General features: G+C 39.6%; 1 protein-coding gene across 2 annotated transcripts; it reads right to left on the bottom strand.

Moving 5' to 3' along the window:
* Positions 1-346: 346 nt before the first annotated feature.
* Positions 347-18960, bottom strand: LOC112573845. Of its 2 annotated transcripts, XM_025254489.1 has the most exons (29): positions 18843-18960; positions 18004-18261; positions 17416-17522; positions 16662-16706; positions 15932-16000; positions 15654-15707; positions 15263-15319; positions 14795-14938; positions 14144-14217; positions 13366-13458; positions 12502-12531; positions 12226-12266; positions 11913-12020; positions 11499-11602; positions 10709-10819; positions 9529-9898; positions 8745-8788; positions 8398-8461; positions 7209-7441; positions 6511-6693; positions 6328-6379; positions 4438-4532; positions 4188-4235; positions 2868-2950; positions 2312-2408; positions 1919-2026; positions 1377-1479; positions 851-1025; positions 350-583 (listed from the first exon to the last, which is right to left on the bottom strand). In XM_025254489.1, exons 2-29 carry the CDS (start codon positions 18155-18157, stop codon positions 445-447), a joined length of 2985 nt encoding a protein of 994 aa, XP_025110274.1. In that variant the 5' UTR covers positions 18158-18261; positions 18843-18960; the 3' UTR covers positions 350-444. The 2 variants fall into 2 exon arrangements, with proteins under 2 accessions (XP_025110282.1, XP_025110274.1); XM_025254497.1 differs by lacking the exon at positions 4188-4235 and having other exon boundaries at positions 347-583.
* Positions 18961-19487: the final 527 nt, after the last annotated feature.

Here is a 19487-nt window from a genome sequence, read left to right on the forward strand (position 1 = left end):
TAGCCTTAGTTCAGTCTGCTAGAATAGAAAATTTAATCTTATACAGTTTATGAAGAATCTTCCTCAGTCAAAGCAGGCTTTGTATGGCTGAAACGCTTAGTGACTTGAAGTGCTTTTCTGCAAGTTTTAGAGCCATGAGCTGGTTTAGCTCTTGCTAAACAATCTTCTGTGTATTTCTTTTTAATATTGCTGCTTTTCATGAACCCGGCATTTGTAAAGATTCAAAGTCTTTTGGAAAAGAAAACAATTGATATCCATTAGTCTGAGAGTTTTGAAAACTGTGCACAGGATGTCGATCATAAGACTTCACCTCGCATCCTCATTTGAAGAATGATAGAAAAAGGAGGGAGCGACTGCGCTGGAATGTCCCGCAGCCTGGCTTCACTTTCCTGCCTCACTGTCCCTTCTTTTATGAATATCTGGTTAAAATATGAACCAAGAACTTCAAATTCCATATACTCTGTCACCTGCAGCAGACCTTAGCTGCATGTCTCTAACCTTGTCATACTTTCCCATGTTATTCATTCCTTTTGGACGTGGACAGATTAGCAAGAGGCCTGTCTCCAGTAGTATGTGGTTTATGCTATGGACAGGCGAGAAATAAAACTTTCTGTGCTGTTACATACAATAAAACAGATACAGAAGAAGCATTATGAACTTGATCTGTTTAACACTGCATACATGAATGAATACACATACATATGGACAAACACCTTTGTTACAAAATTCATGCATCAAATATAAGTCTTTACATCCAACATTCACCATACATAAAAAAGCTGAGCCTTTCTTTGAACATGGGGCTCAATAAGCAGACTGTCAATTGGACAGTGCATCAATCACTACTTACACCATCCACATATTGTACATCTGTTCTTGCTTAGCTCTCTGTAGTTCTTGCATACGATTCTTTGCAGCATTTACTTTGTCCATCACCCTGTTGTAGCAAGCCTGTCTATACTTTTCAAAATGGAATTGCCTGGATGTGTCCTCTGAAAAACTTTTCCTCATCCGGTCAAAAAATCCTTAGACAAAAAATCATCATCATGTATGTAACGTGCATAATTATGTACACATGGATACCTGTTTGTACATTCATGAGACATAAAATCAAACACATTTCACTTGCATACACATAGTGTTTACAGAACTTGCTATTCCAGGGCTAGGGTTCTTGCTACGTACTCCAGCTTTATTCCCCCTCCCCAACCATAGAGAGGTCACCACCTAATCACCAGATACAGCTGCGTTTCTAATTTCCCATATAAATATCTGGAAAACACAATATGGATGACAAAATCTTTATGTATACTTCATTCAAACCTGCCACCCTCACCCCTCATATTTACAAATAAAAATTACAATGCAGCACCAACCATCCATTTGAGGAAGCTGTGACTTAAGGTAACATATTTTCACCAGACAAGCCATCTTCTCATCAAAGATGTCAAAAATCTCTTGAAATGCATTGTGTCCTGTCTGGCAGTAAATTATAACTCACAATTGTTTAATGTTGAAAAATAAAAAAATAATGAAGATTGTTTATATATAGACCTTTGTTCCCTAGTGGTTCTCAGTGATTTACAAAAAAACAACACTAAGATCACAACAGTACATAAAGTATAACAATGTTCATTATGTCACACACTGCAATGAAATCAAGTAACACCAGTGCAGACACCAATCAATCAACAGTCTCCTCACACAGGTAAGCTTAACAGTTTTTGTGCAAGACAGTAGAGTGAGTTATGTTTTGGCTTCATGAATCAGTTTGTTGGAATTCCTCTTTATATATAGTTACTGTACATGCATGTGGACTTCCACTCTTTATGTTAACACCTAAAATAATAATTATTCATGCCTTACATGAAAGATGGACTATCAATCACTTTCGGATTTGGGTTTTTTAAACACCTACTTCAACACATTTGTGCGAGAGTTTATTTTTAAAGTAGGCTTCCATCATCATCTGCCAATTGGTCTTAACTTGTTTTCCACCAATCCATAAATCATTCTCAAATCGGCCCTGAAATGATATCATATAATAAGTTGTCTCATACTCTTTCGTTTATGAAGTGCTTTAAGATGAAAAATGACAAAACCTCATGATGATCATGCTCACTTCTGATTTTAGGATTGAAAAGTTTCCTTTGGATGCTTGTGTAAGAAATTGCTTTGAAATAGAGCACATTTGTTAAAAGAGATGCTTACACAAACCAAAAGGCAAAGAATATGTTATCATATTATCATTTGAGACATATGTCTTCTTTTATTCCAAAACAAAAGACCAACAGAAGAAAACTATACCAACTTTTTCCAAAGAAAACCACTTTTCCCTCTTCTGATTAACATCTGTGGCCATTTCTTCTGGTTGCCTAGAATCTTCCAAGTAACTTTTTTTACTCTCTCTTGACAGGAAAAAATATTTAGTTAAATAATTGATAGTTAATATGTGTAGCTGCTATCCTTTCCCCTTGTGCTGTGGCGTGATTTAATTTCTAACATAAAATGTGACGATCATATCATGTGACTTAATAGTAAGATAAAGCTATGAAGTTAACATTGCACAATGACTATTTCCTGCTGATTCTTCTTCCTGTTTTCTTAAAAAAACAGATATTTAGTAACAGTGCTAAGGGAAAGTGCAGGCTCTGGATACTTGGCTTGACTGCTCTGTAAACTAGCAGCAGACAAAAGTGTATATTTTGGCTTGGTCCCTGACATGGCCATCACATGGCATCCTATCAACATAGGTTTTCCAGTCAATTAATTGTTACTTGAAAAGTTAATGTGTGATGCAGCAGTTTATATTATTATGATGCTTAATACATTACATACAAATAACATCTGAAGGATGTTTAACTTACAGGTCCCTTGATACTTCACAAAGGCGCATGTGCATAAAGAACAGTGTCCTGTACTGTTCTTCCAGTTTCAAATTCTTGCTTTTCTGTCCGTTGGATTCCAGAAGAGAAACAAGACATAGGTCATGAGAATGAAAGTCTGATCTACCCCTGCATAACAGTGTTGTAAGCTTTTCCTTCTCCCGCTTCCAAGAACAACTGTTTCATGATAAGCAATGGTAGTATGCTTATTTTCACTTTTTTTTTAAATTTAAAGAAAAGTACAAGTGTCACTCAGTAATGTAGTGATTGACTTTATAAAAGGCTGGATCCATAATATCAGATAAAAGTAATTTCAAGTATAGATTAAGTTCTGTATTTGTTTGTTTGCTACTTTTAAAAGAAGAAACAGAAGAAAGAAGAAACACAGTAAACATTGATAATCATTAATTATCCAAATTTGATATTATTATTTACCTTTCACCACTGTTCATATTTTTATATATGAGCACAACAATCAAGGGAGTATAGCTATCATTAAAATTAAACCTTCACACTTACTCAACTGTAATTAACATTGTCTCATGAATTCCAAAGTAATAATTAAACAAAACAAAAGGAATTTAAAAACTGTATTAATGATGTTATTTTATAAACTTTGTTTACAAGACTGGATTATCTGATGACCTCTGGAAAAATTATCAGCTGCATATATAGTTGTACTGAACTGTTTCAGTTCAGTACAACTATATATGCAGCTGATAATTTTTATATAGTACTATATTGTTATATTGTACAATATAGTACTATATATTGCTAGCCGTCAACACTCGAGCGACAGGTCGGGTTATTATTTAGGACATCGAAAGTCTGCATTTCTCGTGCTAAAGTAGCAGTTTTTCAGAATCCCGAGAAATGCAGACTGTCAACGTCCGAATAATCTGAACTGTCGCTCATTTTCTCTCTGATTGGTGTGACTGCAGGCAATGTTGTGATTGGTGCACCAACGTGACGTAATACACTGTTAGCGGCGCTTGTTGATCGCAGATGCGAATAGTAGTGGATAATTAATTAATGGATGGGTTTTGGAGGCTGAAATTCACCGGTTAGTTTTATATCGCTTATTTATTGATATAAAAAAGGCGCAAACCGTTCAGGTTGGTCTTTATTATAAATGCTCAAAATTAAAATACAGTAATTGCTGTCTCGCAGCCAACGTTCGGTTGCTGCCAATCCATTGTGTTTGTACACCCAAACTAATTAAAGGCAAGTTACTCTCATTCCCATCACACCTGTGCCAACGTACATGCATACAAAGGTAATAATAATGGACAGTCCACTTACATATTTCATTATGTCGTCCATCGTTATCGGACTGCTCTCCTTCAACATCTCAAATTAATAAAAATAAACCATATACAGAGCCATTAAGTTTGAAACAACTTACATCAACTCAATAAGTATAAAAGAAGCATTATTAGTCTTCCATACTACTATACACACAACTGCATATGATTGTTTTTTTAAACTTAAAATGCATTAATCTGATAAGATTCAGCATTTTTATGTTGCAGCTGCAATGTATAGACATTACCTCTCTCGACGTTTGTTGAGGCACCATGTCCCCTCCTTCAAGTGGTTGAATTGTGATAAAAATCTTTCTTACAGTTGCCCTTACCACTGAAAAGACTGAAACATTTATAAAATTTTCGCCTCCTGTAAAATGATTACACACAGGTGCTGCAGTTAGAGCTGGAGTTACGCAGCTTTAATAATAATTTTTTTACTAATTGTATAGTAGTCTGGAACGTGGCACGCATTCACACGCATGAACGCACGCACAAGCACAGTTACTGGTCAGGTGACAATTAACCCCGTGAACGAAGGAGAGCGGGAGGGGATCGACTGGTGATAAGATGGAGGTGCGGGGATTGCCTGTAGTCATGCAGTTTCCCTTTTGCGTTTTGAGCTGGCAGGTAGCGCCATTTTGTTCATGTTTAATCAATACTGTTTCATCAAATAAAATAAATAAATAAATACATATTGTTTCTTCAAGAGATTATCATTTGGTATTTCATCAGCTTCAGAGATTTTTCAGAGAACCATAAAAACTATCCTCATGGATCAACCCAACATAATTTGCTATTTTGATGATATCCTTGCTTACAGCAAGAATTAATGAACAAGCTCACGAGAAACATTTAAAGAGGGTCATGAAAACACTTTTTGCCAGTGCTCACCTGAAACTCAGCTACGAGAAATGTGAGTTCAGGAAGCAGGAGATTGAATTCTGGGTCATCGAATCAGCAAGAATGGAATTACACCAGACCCAGGAAAGGTTGAAGCAATTAATAATCACCATGCCAGATCCAGTTTATGTACCAGAGTTGAGGAGGAGGTTGGGCATGTGCAACTTCTGAGCAATCTACTCCCAAACCCAGCCCTGTTCTAAGCGAGTTTTCCTTTCCTACTTCTCGTCCAAGTGACAAGTGAACCACAGGCTGATGCCAGTCTCAATGATCCAGTACGCGAGTCCAGCCCGGGGGCATCGCTTCATGTCAAGGTTCCTAGACAATGTCCAGAGTCGACATCCAGTGTCGGTAGTTCTGATACTGATGCCAGATACACTGCAGTTCCAGATCTAAGCAACTCTTATGCCAGTATCAGTTCAGCACCAAGAATGTCTCGTAGCTGCAGAATTATCTCCCCGCCCGCTAGTTATAAAGACTGATGACAATGACTTGAAATTTATTTAGAAAAGATAAACGATTAATCTCAAAGGAAAGATGTCGTGATAACTGATAAGAGTTATCCCGTGAGGACACATCCGGGGTTTTATGTAGTCAGTTTCCCTTTTGAGTTTTGAGCTGGCAGGTCCGCCATTTTGTTCATGTTTAATAAATACTGTTTCATCAAACTACAACAGAGTCTAGTGTCGGTGCGCTATGAGGAGGCAGCACGATACAGGAATGTTTTGGAGAGAATTCTGGTGAAGAGGGTAGGAGGACAGAATGTGAGGGGACAGTGCAGAGGTAAGAGCTACGACTCATCGAGAGCGCGAGTGTGTGGTGTGAAGGTTTCGCCTTAGCCAGAACTATCGACTGGCGTTTAAGTAAAAGGACTTAATTGGAACCCATAAGACCCATGTGTTTGTTCTTGTGGTGAGATCGGGACAGCAACCCCCATCTATTCTGTTACATTAATACTCACTAAACTTAATTGTCACTGGAGCATATATTAGCAGTTGTTATAAAAGATTTCTTTCTGCAAATCTATTTCTCTCACTTTCTGTAACAAAGAGCTGTTTGACTGAAGCATCAATACGGTGTCGAAAGATGTGTGAGAGAAATGTCTGCCCATTGAAGTGGTTTAAATTTGTCTAAAGGACAGCTCAAAAGCACAAGATATCTGAATACCCGAATTATTACACACTATATTACACACTGACTTGTGCAATGGGATGCGCCTGATCACATTTACTTACACTCATCAATTCCTGATGAAATATCGCGGATCACAGCTTGCTGATGTAATCGCTGCAACAAAAGAAGTTCTTGAAATGCATCATTCTGGTATTAAATAATTTTAGAAAGAGCAGCGTTTTTTAATAGTATTCTTTTGCAATAGCTAAACGTATGTTTCACGCACCTCATAAGATTCAACATACCAGCCTTATGATTTTGGTATTTGCTGTCCGCATCCCCCTGGCCAAGACTTCAGCACCGAAATCGCTAAGCATGGAGGATATGCCGGAGGCGAACTTGGCCAGAACCTTCAGAGTCTCGATGCAGTCGGTGCGTGCGATGTCCATCCATGGAACTTGTGGAGACGGGGCCGGAACTGTCGTATCCTAGAGAAATGATTACTTATAGAAAGTCTAGACCTTGACCCTGTCCGTGTGGGGAGATGTATCTAGGAAGGCGGGAAAGCCCGGGTACAGGGACTATAGGAGTTAGAGGTTGAACAGGGAGAGAGTGGGGACGAGCCGACCCGTAGAGCAGACAGGGAAACGTATATGTGGAAATAAATATATGTATAAACGTTCAACCAGAGTCTAGTGTTGGTATTGAGAGAGAGAGAAGATATGACAGGACTAAGATGATATTTTATCCGCACTACTTTCAAACAATTGGAAGCCGAAGGGAGGGGAAGACGGGGTGCCCGTAGCTATAGAGATCAGATGACATGCCATACAGAATGTGCAAGAATGTGATGAAATGTATGTTCTTCTATCTGCTCGCAACGAAATGTCAGAATAGATGTTATTTGTACCACTATGCGGAATTAAGCACACACTTTCAGTTTTTGTTACAGGGGCAAATAAAATTTAGAAATAATAAGGATGGAACCCGACAAAGAACTAACCGAGTAACTGGGTACAGAAGACAGCTGGGATGTGTATGGGTCCTTTCCTGAGAATTGTATCTCAATTATCATTCTTTCCTTAGATTCAGGTCTTTCTCGCTTCTTGTCCTCTTCAGGGATCACTCTTTCCTTAGATTTAGGTCTTTCTCGCTTCTTGTCCTCTTCAGGGATCACTCTTTCCTTAGATTTAGGTTTTTTTCGCTTCTTGTCATCTTCAGAGTCAGACGTGAACGCTGGCAAGACAGAGGCAGGCTGTGCAGTTTTTCGGGACGGTATTTATGACAATGCTCATGTCATACTAGTCGTAACCAGTGGTAGGCTGCTTAATTATTTCATACCCCCTTGACGGCGATGGTACGACAAAATACCTGATGTTATCGGTCTGCTTCACATGAGTGATTTAACTGCAACGTGTAACAGGGCTTCTGCTTACGCAAAAAATTGCGTACAGTACGCATTAAAAGTTCGGAGGACCCCTCCAATTTTCGTCAATGGGGTCCCATTCAAATTTGGGCAAAGAACAGGGACCCCTTACAAATCTGAAGAAGGGGTCCCTGGGACCCCAAAGAATTTAGCTTTAGCAGAAGCCCTGAGTGTAAGATATGTTTTTGAATCCCAGAGGGCAATTAGCAGGCAGTACCTACGAAGAAGCAAGTGGAAGAATCACACAGCATAGCATCAACTATACCAGCACACATTCATAGTCCAACATAATCGCAATTCAGACTCACATTAAAATTACAATTCATTAACACATGGTAGCGTTCAGAAGTCGCATGGCCAGAACAACAAAGGACTGCCCTATTCTGTTGGTCATGCATGCAAGCACACAGAATCGGCAGCCTGACGGGAGCTGATGGAACTTTCCCGATAAAACATGCCTGTCACCACGTGGAATTGCAGACTACTTTTGAAAATGCTTTTATAGAGAATCTCTAGGTCACGTTGGGCCATCCAATAACTTTGGGATTCAAGCTCTTCTCGCCTTTTACTGATAAACTGTTGTAATGAAAAAACAGAGAAGAAAGACAGCCCGCTCTCTGTGGGATTTATAAAATGTGTGACTAATAGCGTGAATGCTTCATGATAGTGACGACCATTACTTGAATCTACCTTACTGATAGTGATATAGGAACGTCTTCGCGTTCAACTTGCCTAGAGAACCACGAAGAAGATGAAAGAGTTCTACCTTTCAGTGCCTCAATGTTGTCTTGTAAGTGACTAACGTCTTCAATAAGATTATCCGAGACACGCTGAAATCAAAATGTTTAAGTCTTTGTTAGCTGGACGCATACTATCGCACATGTATTTTTTGGCAAATTATTATTTTATGAGACCTGCCAAACATTGCCACGTTCTAGGTACCAGACAACATGTATGCACACATAAGAGAATGTTATCGGGAATTTGTTTTTTGTGCTCGCGGGGGGGGGGGAGCATCACATCCTGGCTTTTGTGCACACTCTATTTGTATTCTCGCAAAAGCTTTTACGTAATCGTTAAGTACATAAAGTGGCGTAAAAGTCTCAACTTTACCTCGAGTTCATTGATCCTGCTTTGTAGTCTTTTAGTGACGGATTCTGAGACAAAGAAATACACGGTAAGTGAAGGCTGTCTATTCTTGCTGCAGATTGCCAGGTATCTAGCTATAATTTGTGGACACACGTTACAATGGCAACCTGCTTTTTTAATTTACGACAAATACCATTTCAGAAAATGTACTCAGGGAAATAGAAAGAGACATATCTCTTGACAGGCCCCGAGACTTAATTAGTTAATTACAACTACATGTACTCACCTAAGTTCAAAATAGTATGTAAGTAAGAATGCTGTGTTTCATACCGGTAATAAAAAAGAGGCCTAACTAATGAGTAAGGATTTTTTTTTGTATGGAAGGAAAGTACAATCACAACATTCAGAACGATCGACTTTCTGGAAGAAAAAAACAAGATAAATCAAAGTAACGCCATCCAAACATTTCTCGGTATCAGTTGGACAGGACATCACCTCAGGCAGCGAGATCGGTTAAAACAGTCCGGTACTAGGCGGCAGCTTAATTGTCAGGAGTCTGGCCATCTCCTTTTGCTGAAATTGTGTCTGGATAATGACTGGCTCATACCACACGTGTGGACTGGATAATGACTCCCTATCACTCGACAAACTGCTCTGTTCGGCGAACGTCTGTTGTCAGTAAATACGAAGGTTTGGAGAATTCCCCATACAGTCTTTTTTTGTCTCCAAAGCAAATGCAACATAGCCCAGTTAATCCTATTTGGCGGGTGGGTAAGAGGTGAGAGTAAAACAACAAATGGTTTCTTACCCCTGGTTTCCTCCTCATCAGACTGCGTTGGTATGGATAGCAGGTCCCGGGAAAGAAATTCAGCTTGCGTTGTCTCTGTTTGTTGCAGTCTTGGTGAAGTTGTCTTCATCAGTATTTTTGCTACTTCTTTACTTAGTTCCATCAATTCTCTTTTCAGTGTTTCTGCTTCCTTTAAAGATTGGAGTGCTGATTCAATAATGTCATCTGCTCCATCCTCTTTTGTCGTCCTTTTTGGTACCTCCGTTTGCTGAATCTTTTCCATTTCCGCTTCAATCTGCTTTTTGATGTTCTCCTGTTTCGTTGTTGTCAAAGACTCACTCAGCAGCTGAATGTTTTGACTAAGCTGTTCGCATTTCTCCTGAGCATCTTTCTGGAATAATTATCACGAAAAATCGTCTATGAAATGAAGGAAATTAACCACTGCAGTATCGTGACTGAAGGTTCCAGGCGGTAGTAGAGTAGTTCCTGGTTATTGTAAGCTACGAGTAACTTTTCAACCCTGCAATCTTCTGGCAGAATATCTCGTGAGTTTTCATAAACATATAAGATTTGTTAAGAGTGCTAATTGTTTTCTCGAATCAGTGTGCTTATTTTCCTGTAATTCCCTAAATCTAAGTCAAACAACCTCTCCTTCCATTCTTGAAAAACAAGCTAAGAAACAACACCAAGCACAGACAGAGGTCAAGTCTTCAACGCTACGAATGTTCCACTGGCTGGAGCCTTGACCATCTTAATGTATCCCTGTTGAATTCTTGATGTCAAGGGGTTTTCATTTCATTCACCCAAATTTGGAGAAATACACTATTGTACTAAGCCCATTCATCGACAATGATCCCTATGTAGACATTAAACCGAACCACAGCAGACCTGCGACAACAACTGTGTTTTACAGAACGTTTCCTCCTCTAATCCTTAGAGTTTCCGATGAGATGGTAAAACTTGGGTGAACGCGTTTCACTTAACGTTCTGTGGAAAAAGTTAGAACAAGTCCTGATCTTCCGCAAAGGTACCACCTGTCACATTCAATCATCAGGATTTTTTTTTTTTCTCTCGACGCATGCATTACTGAAGACATGACGGTCTGCACCCTTAAGTAAAAAAGCCCCACCAGATAATGAGAGAGGAAATAATAAATTTTTTTTTGTTTGCGAAAGCTGAAGGTCAATAAAGTTTGGATTACATTAGAGTTCTTGAGCTCCTCCAACTGGATATGCAGCTGCCTGTTGAGTTCTATCGCGCTGTGCAGCTTTTGTTTATCCGTAGCCGCCTGCTCAGTCGTCTCCTCCAGTTTCTGCAACACATGCGTACTCCAAGTAAACCAAGCATCTAGGCAGCTATTAGATCTTTCACTTTAGAGAGATACGCAAGCGTCATAATGTAAAAGTGCAAAAAAGACTAAGATGCTGGCCTGCATGATGATGATGATGATGATGATGATGATGATGATTGATGTTGATTGATGATGACGATGATGACGACGACGACGATCACCATTCAGCTTGTCTCTTCCAGCGTCCTCGGCACACACGGCGGCTTGATTAATTTAGAACCAAGACAACATGCAAAGGAAACGGTGTCTTGGCACGCGGACATTCGACGCTGGTGTGAGCGGACATGCTGGCCATTATTGTCTTGATCTCTGTGACGTCATACTCCTCGCGTGGCGAGTCGTCATCACTCTTAAGGCACCGCGCCATCGCCTCGCCGAAACAACGTATTCAAAGATGGCAGCTGTACCCCCTCTGTTCGGCCTCTACACGCCGTCAGCGTCTAACATGCACTTGAGCGGAATTTCCAGCTTGGGATGTTTGGGAGGTGGAAGGGTGGCGAGCGGAAGACAGTGCTTCTCATTAATGTGCTGATCACCGTAACGTCACGCGAGGAGGGTGACGTGTCGGCATTACACGGAGGCTAAGTGCATGTATCACGTGCTCCAAGCTTCCAGACGGACACAGCGTCTCAGTGCTTACTTTGTTCAGCTTGCGGATGGCTTTTTCCTCAGATGGTAAGGCATCTAAGTGTACTTTAGCTGCCTTCGTCATGTTAGTGTAGAGGGCAATCGCGGTCGCTAGAGCTGTCAGCAGAAAACAATTCACGTCATCGAGATGATGATGATGATGACGACAATGACAACGATGATCTATAAAGCGCTAGGCTCACTATCGAACTTTACACATGTTATGTGGAAAAATGGGTTTCTGTGAAGTGAGGAAACTGGACACAAATTCGTCAATTCCACTCATTAGTGAAGGGTAAAATAAACATTAACAATCAGGGAAGGAGAGAAGTACAATACAAATTCATCTCAAACAACTCAAAATTAATATTACGTAGGACAAAATAGCAGTTACAGGAAAAAAAGAAAGTACAGTGATAAAATATACCAGAGTGCAGAGGGGGATTTCTTGTATGTTTAATTGCAAGTATCAGCAGATCGGAGATCTTCTTCGAAGCCCAGTCCCACTTGTTCCTTTTCTTCAAAAGTGTCTGCGCTGCAACATTTCAGGATAAAGCTCGCACAAAATACTATTTCCCAAAGTTTGGTTGGGTGCATCAGGGGTGCACATTTACATTATCAAGTCTATAGCCAATGGGGAAGTTAGTACCGTATGCTAATTAGGCATACATGTGACAAACATGATGTCATATAACCTATATTTTCCCTTGTGGCTACGAAACATGCTTCAAGATGCTTACCGGGTAGAACATTAAATCCCTGTACATCTTCTGGTTTCGGTCTGAAATGAAAATAACTAAGTTCGTATCAATTTGCAAAGAGTTTTCTTTTTCTTTTAACCACTTTAAAAATGTATCTTCAGTGTGAAACAGAAAAACGAAGTCATCGACTCAAGACGATTTTGAAAGTCAAATGATCGATCTTTATGGTACTGGCTATCACAATGAGTTGAGCGACATGTTCCTGGTTATTATACTGTAACTCCGTACAGTTTCTACAACGTCACTTATACTCACGGGTGCGGCGTGGGCTCATATATCTCCAAGCTATAACAGGCAAGACCAAGAACCAGTTTATACAAGCAAACCAAGCGAGACTGTTGCATACGTTCTCTCATTCTGGTCTTTTTCCCTCCTTCCTTTCCGTCCTTTTCTTTCTCGCTCTGTGTGTGTGTGTGTGTGTGTGATATATAAATATATTTACGATAGTTACATCAATGGAAAAAAATCTGTGATTTTAGTTTTACATCCAGCCTCGCGTTGAAGATTAAAAAAAAAAAAGAGAAGGAATGTTGAAATACAGAAAAAGAAAAGACAGAAAACGAGTAAGCTGGAGAGAGAGAGAGAGACTCTTGCTATTTGCTTAAGTTTGCTTTGATATGAATTATTTGGAATTGGACTCTTCTATGTGCGCTTGTGTGAGTGGCTTGCGAACAATGTCTTGAACCCGGGTGGCGGAAACTGTATTGTTTCTTTTTTTTCATATCCCTGATCAGGTAAGTTTCTGAGATACGTGTCAACACGTGACTAGAATGATTCAACACACGACTATAAACTCTGCCCCGCCATGACTCACTGGCCTTTTTATGATGTGTTTAGTCTCATTCCTATGTTGAGTCTTCGATTCGCCTTCCCACCTTCCTCCCTCCCCCTTTTTTTTTTGCCTGATTTCTGTTGGTGATTGTTGTCGTGAACTGTGACTTCGGGAGTTGACTGTGTAAGGGAACTTTATTCTCATTAATCTGCTAGTTTTGATCTAACAACAAATGCTTCAACTTAACTGCTTCTCTATGTTCTTCTGCAGTCTTTAAAGTGTTTCTAAAATCATTTTTCTTAAGTGACTATGTGCGTACATGCATGCAGAAGGAAATAGTGCCATACCTTTCGACGTTGAGTAACCGAAATTTGTCGAGCAGTGCATCGGTTGCTTCTCTTGTCTTTTGAAAGGCTGTTATCAAATACTGCACGCAGGCACTGCAATAAAGCTCCGTTTACGGATGTTACGTTATTGTTTAAAACGATTTCAACCAAATTATATTTGGTTAAGTCTTCATACTGATCATCTTATGCTGCAAAACGCTATTTAAATTTCATTGAATTTCGGTAACAGTTTTCCTGGTAAAAGTGAAGTTAAATGCGTTATATAAACTGATTTACAGAAGCAGGCATGCACATTATTTTTACCTTAGAAATATTTTGTTCCTCACCTCGTCAATTCTCTTCGCGTGACACCTTTGTCAATTAACTGAAGGCGTTATTTTTTGGGGGTGAAGGGGTTTTTGTGGAGGCAGTTGGTGTAATTTCTAGAAAGTAATGTATCCTAGCACCCGGGGACGCTTCCCGGCATATTGCTGCACCCTCCAGTCAGTCGACTGTCAATGTGTGTGTGAGTCAATCCTTCCCTCAGCCGATCCCACCATCTGGCTAGCGGTCAGTCTTTATGTGAACCTGACTGTATTTCTGCTCTAACCCGTTTTGAGCTAATACCTCTTTTTCAATTCAAAATCCCAAATGGCGACCCCTGCCAGCAATCTCGTGACGTCACCGAAAACATCCCATTCTACACGAGCTTACATGTACTGGAGCTCGAGGTACACTTTTACGTTTAGAAAGATTCCTGCTTCCTTCTGTACAGTGGAATAGAAAGCATAAAACGTACTGCAGCTGTGTCTCCAAGACTTCATCCAATTTCTGGATTTCGCTATCTCTGCAGGCCATGTCTAAGCTGTCAATCTGCGATCAGACGTTTATACAGCGCTAATACATTGGCTTCATGCATACAAGGAAATTAGAAGTTTCAATACCCAGACAGAAGAGCAACCACATAAAACGGCGTTGAAGAGTATCAGACCCTGTGTGTGTGTGTGAGTGAGTGAGATATATATATTCGATAGTGACATAAATGGCAGAACAGTGTGTGTGAGGGAGAATCAGCTGGTACACTCTTCTGACATCATCATCATCAATCATCAATCAACAATCATCATCATCATCATCCTTACTTTTGTAGATTCATGGATCAAATAAACCCGAGTAGAAGTTCAAACAGAAATACAAGGTAAGAAATAATAAGGGCTTGATTCAAAGGCTTGTTCCATACTAAAAACTGTTTGCCCGGCTTAGGTGGTCACTTGAATTTTGATTAAACAGTGTAGATTTTTCTTTTGAAACTTCGGGTGAGTAAAACTCCCGAGTTTTATTAATTAACGCTTCCCTCCAACAGAAACGCATGAGTAATTTTCTCTTCCGTATTTGGCACAAACCTGGAAGACACATGGTAAACCATTGAGAAACTTGCAGATGTACTTACCAGTGTCTCATGCTGGTCTTCCAGCCAGCCGCTCAGTTGCACCAGCAGCTTAGATTGAAAGTCTGCTCTCTCTCTCGTGTTAGTCAGTCCTTGAAGCATGTCGTACTTATGCTGATAACGCAGGCGCCAAATCTCTTGGAAACACTGGAGGGATGGTGCAGAAAATCTGCTCAGTTTCGTTGAAGTAGAGATCAAACTAAAATACAGATGGTAGTCTACAATATACTCAACAAATTACACAACCCTTCACACTTACGTGTCTTTAATTTCTGGTACTTAGATTTTCTTTTTCTTAAATTTCATCCCGAAAACGTTCCACAATACCTTGTACTGACATTCCAGGGAATTCCATACGAGGAAGAACAATTTCATTTTAAATCGTTTAATGGTAGTTTTCCCGACGTATGTCAAATAAGGTTGAAACCCACCACACTTTAATCAAACCCTCCGTCCATACGTAGATCTCACCTGGTTAAGCATTTCACGCTCAGTCCTGACACCTTTGTACTTCTCAGAGCTACTTAGCTAAAAATACAAAAAACTTGCATTTACACATTCTACTAGACGCTGAGATGAACGATTTCAACATAACTGACGGCACGGTTAATTAATCTTAAATACATCAAGGATCCTTTATTAGTTTGAACATTGTTTTGTGTGTTATTTTGAAGAGGGTGAGGACAGCAGTAATCATTTCAATAAATAACAAAACAGCAAACAAGAGAACGAGCAGAGCGAGTTGTAAATCGTGAGATGGCTGATGCTGATATCATGGATAGACAGATCTGAAAGAGAAACACAACAGGATTTAAGCTCTCAGTCTGTACAAACAGAAAGCAAACTGAAAGACATTTTTCACCATTTGTGTCAGCACTCGGACCTCATCCGGCGGAACTGTTGACGGCAAGAATGTCTGCAACAAAGTGTCATTACGCTGTCATCTGTAAGAACTAAAAAGCAGCTGTGATGTTAACAGAATGTGGTGATAGAATGTTCCAGCAGTAAAGGCGCGGACTATCCATGCAATGCTGGAGGTGCGAGAAAAAGGTAAACCAAACAGAACGACTTTCTTTTTCTTGATCACAAAATTATGTTTGAAATGTTCAACAGATATTGGACCTGAAAATGTGAACTTACTAGTCCCATATGGATCGATAGGAAACGAGGTGGTACCTCCCCTGTAGCCTCGTATAACGATTTCAGCACCTGCCACAGAACTGTCACGCTGATGTATTTCTTTAGCAGTGCAAAGTGAACAATAATTAAGGGCATGCTTGGTCAAAAATGCAAATACAGAGGGAGGTAATGGCACATGGCATATTGGTACATGGCACTATATTACCTAAATCTTACCAGAATGTTACGAAGCTAGAATGCATGGTAAATACTACTATTTATAACTAATGAGCGCTATATCAACGAATGCAATAACGGAGCAATGAAAAGAAGACGCAGTCTGATATGTCAATCAATTTACGACAATTTCTTGAAACACGCACAATCATCCAAGACCAGTGATACAATATGTACCGGGTTCTGCTGATGGTTTTCCATTTATCATATATTAGCAGGCAGTAAAAGCCAGCTTTAAAATTCTGTCAGAGAAAACATTTTCAAAGAAGACACCATGTGCCTAATAAAAATGTCCATAATCGGTGACATGGTTCTATCTTTCAAAGCCTTACAGATTTGCTGTCACTTTTATCTGATGCTCCAAAAAATAACCCCCCCCCCAAAAAAAAAACAAAAACAACCAAACAAACAAACAAACAAACTCGGTCCCACGTTTTTCTACAGCTCAAGGCAAAAGCATACGCACTAAATACACACTTTTCCACAAGATGCCAGCAACCGGCGTAAGTCTTACCTCACGATGGTCCTCCGTTTCGAACTCCTGTAAACTGCTCAATATCTGCAAATTAAAAGCAAAAAAAAAAAAAAAAAAAAAAATAAAAAATTGCATAACTGATTGCTTGCCACAGAACGGGATTTGGTGGTATTGCTTTGTAAGTCATGCGTAGCTCCATATCAGTCACACAGTATTCACACACAATGTCGCATCTGTACTGGCAAAAGTACTGCCGGTACCTTATAGGGAGTACATGTACTTTAATTACAAAAGAGATATGATGCCTGACTGTCCTCTATTATCATTCTCGGCCACTTGTTGTTTCGCATATTATGGGTCTTGACAAGTGTTGTCGCACATGAAACTATTGTATACTTCTATGTGACTGTCGCAAACACTGTCACACATTCGTGATAGTTCCCGCGTGCGTGCGTATGAGTGAGGAGGAGGGAGAACAGCCAAAATCGTAATCTCCGTTTTGTGTTCATGTTTTTATGGGGGAATGTTGTTGTTAAATCTGCTGGTAAACTAACTGTAAAGTGTTAACGTTGGTCAAACGATAAATGTCATAGAGATTTCCTTTCTATATCAATAACTGATGTGTTTGACCAAAGATATATCTAATTCAACTAATTAAAGCGAAAACCTCCAATGGATGTAACTAGCTTATGGATGTTCTATCCCATTGCTTGTGCGTCAACAATAAAGAAAATTGCGGCGAAACAAAATTTATACTCAAAATGTGTTATTTCAGGTTGAAGTCCAGCTTTACTTTGTTCATCCGAAATTTCGCATTCTCCAGTTCGTCTATTACTTCTTGGCGCTGGCGCGTGCACTGCCTTTCGCCAATCGCGTCAAGAACTCTTTTGGAAGGTAGCACTGCAGAATATGGCAAAAAAGACATTTTGTCCTTTAAGGTTTTAGAAGGTTTGATCACTCTAACATAAAACGTACAAGAAGATAATATTACAGATGTTTAGTGATTTGCTTCTTTGGTCTTCGTTTATTTGCCAGCGTTTTACTGAAATAGTGTGTAGCATGGCAACTTAAATACTTTATTTATTCTTGCCAACACTATATTTTTGTCCACTATTCCAGCTACCGAACTTCCTTGTGTTTTACATTGGCAATATATGTTTCAAACATAGCGAACCCAATTGTTTCTGTCTTTCAATTCTCTTTCACCAGCATCAATCGAAAGGGTCAAGCTAACAATTTTTTAAGTCTGAATCATAAATGAATCGATAACTGGTCATTTAATTCTTATCAGACGGCTTATTTGCAGCTACATGGACATTATTCTTAACTTCTGCATAATGCGTGATCGTGTCAGCAATGTTAGTTGAGTCTGGTTACTTACCTACAGGATCGTCCGAAATGCTTGGGTTATTGATAGCTTTGTCAATTTGCATTCCTGAGGTTTGTAAATATTTGTTATCGCTAAGTTTTTCTGCCCTCGAGCACTTGGTACGCCTCCTTAATGGCGAATGGACTTTGCGTTTAGTCAAAGACATTTTGTTGTTGCTGCTGCTTTGGCGTAGATAGATGGAAGCAGAAATTTTCACTTGCAGCAAAAGTTACATATCCAGATGCTCTGTAGCGTTTCTTGAGCTTACCACTGCCCAGAATACAATTCAAAGCTTTGGTCACATGGATTTTGGACTACAACGGCTGTTGTATAAATAATGATATAATAATGCGATAAGTGTTTTTATATAGAGCAATTCCCATGTAGGCTCAACGCGCTTTAAAAGAGTGATACTTATCCAACAAGCATGTACTGTCATCTGCTGTTTACAAATAAAGACGTTCACATGCGAAGTCCGACCGAATGTGTACGCAACGAACTGAAATTAATCAAAGTGACGCTTTAGAGTTAACCAGTTATCTTCTGCAGTCGTTCTTTGGGGAGTGAGGTGTTAGAAACCGCACTTTTCTCAGGGGCAGTTCCCGACAACTAGGATGACTGAAGCTCACACGTGTATCAAACTGGCGAGCCTCTGAGTTTTGACTCCATCCCTCTAACCATGGACGTAGGATTTAAAGATCCAAGTCCATGCTCTAACCGCTTTGCTATTTTCTTCTCAATGACCTCTAACGGTTTACCGGACAATTACACTGTCAGTAGACTCACAAAAGTCTCAGGAAAAGTTAACCAAAAAATAAAACGAGACACGTTTTGTAAAGTTGAAGACATACCTGTGGCACTTGCTATTCTTTGGTTGTGGGCGTTGAATCCTCCTAAGAATAAAGTGCTACAGTTTAGATTCGAAAGATAACAAAGGGATTAACTCTCCACAAGTGAGAATGCAGCCCCTTGATCACATTCTCCTACTTCGTCTGTGTTCAAATCTGCTTTTTGTATTTGTCTCCATAAACGTCTCAATAATGACAAAACCCGCTGTAAGATGTAAAAAGTGCTGTGGTACCTTTCATTTAAAATAAAAACTATCACTGTCAGTTGTAGAGATTGAGAAATTAGGATAAAAAATTTCCTCGCTTTACTCGCGGGAGATAATAATAATAAATGCAAAATTTGTAGAACTCATGCTCACACTCCTAAGGAGTATGCACTTAGCGCTTCAGAACAAGAACTAAACATGGACGGGAAAACAAACAAATAAATAACAAATGAGCTATAAAAGAATAAACAACCGTACTAAAAAGAAGAATAAAATCAAATACAGAAAACACAAAGAGGAACCAAATACCAAGAACAAGAACTGTAACATAATATTGCAAAACGACGGGTGTGAAAAAGGACTAGCATTATAGGGAAGGTTGTTAGGAGTAATGTTTACTGAAGAGGTGCGTGCGTGGGAGGATGGAGACCCACCATTCTAA

The sequence above is a fragment of the Pomacea canaliculata genome, linkage group LG1 (assembly GCF_003073045.1).
Source record: "Pomacea canaliculata isolate SZHN2017 linkage group LG1, ASM307304v1, whole genome shotgun sequence".
NCBI lineage: Eukaryota > Metazoa > Mollusca > Gastropoda > Architaenioglossa > Ampullariidae > Pomacea > Pomacea canaliculata.

What these genes read in the sequence shown, in the direction of transcription:
- LOC112573845 (XM_025254489.1), bottom strand. Translation starts at nt 18,157, where the DNA reads ATGTCTTTGACTAAACGCAAAGTCCATTCGCCATTAAGGAGGCGTACC. An exon ending in AAATCCCCCTCTGCACTCTG is followed by an intron (nt 11,603 to 11,912) that starts GTATATTTTATC and finishes TTCTGCTGACAG; the next exon opens with CTCTAGCGACCGCGATTGCC. An exon ending in TGATGAGGAGGAAACCAGGG is followed by an intron (nt 8,789 to 9,528) that starts GTAAGAAACCAT and finishes TCTTTGTCTCAG; the next exon opens with AATCCGTCACTAAAAGACTA.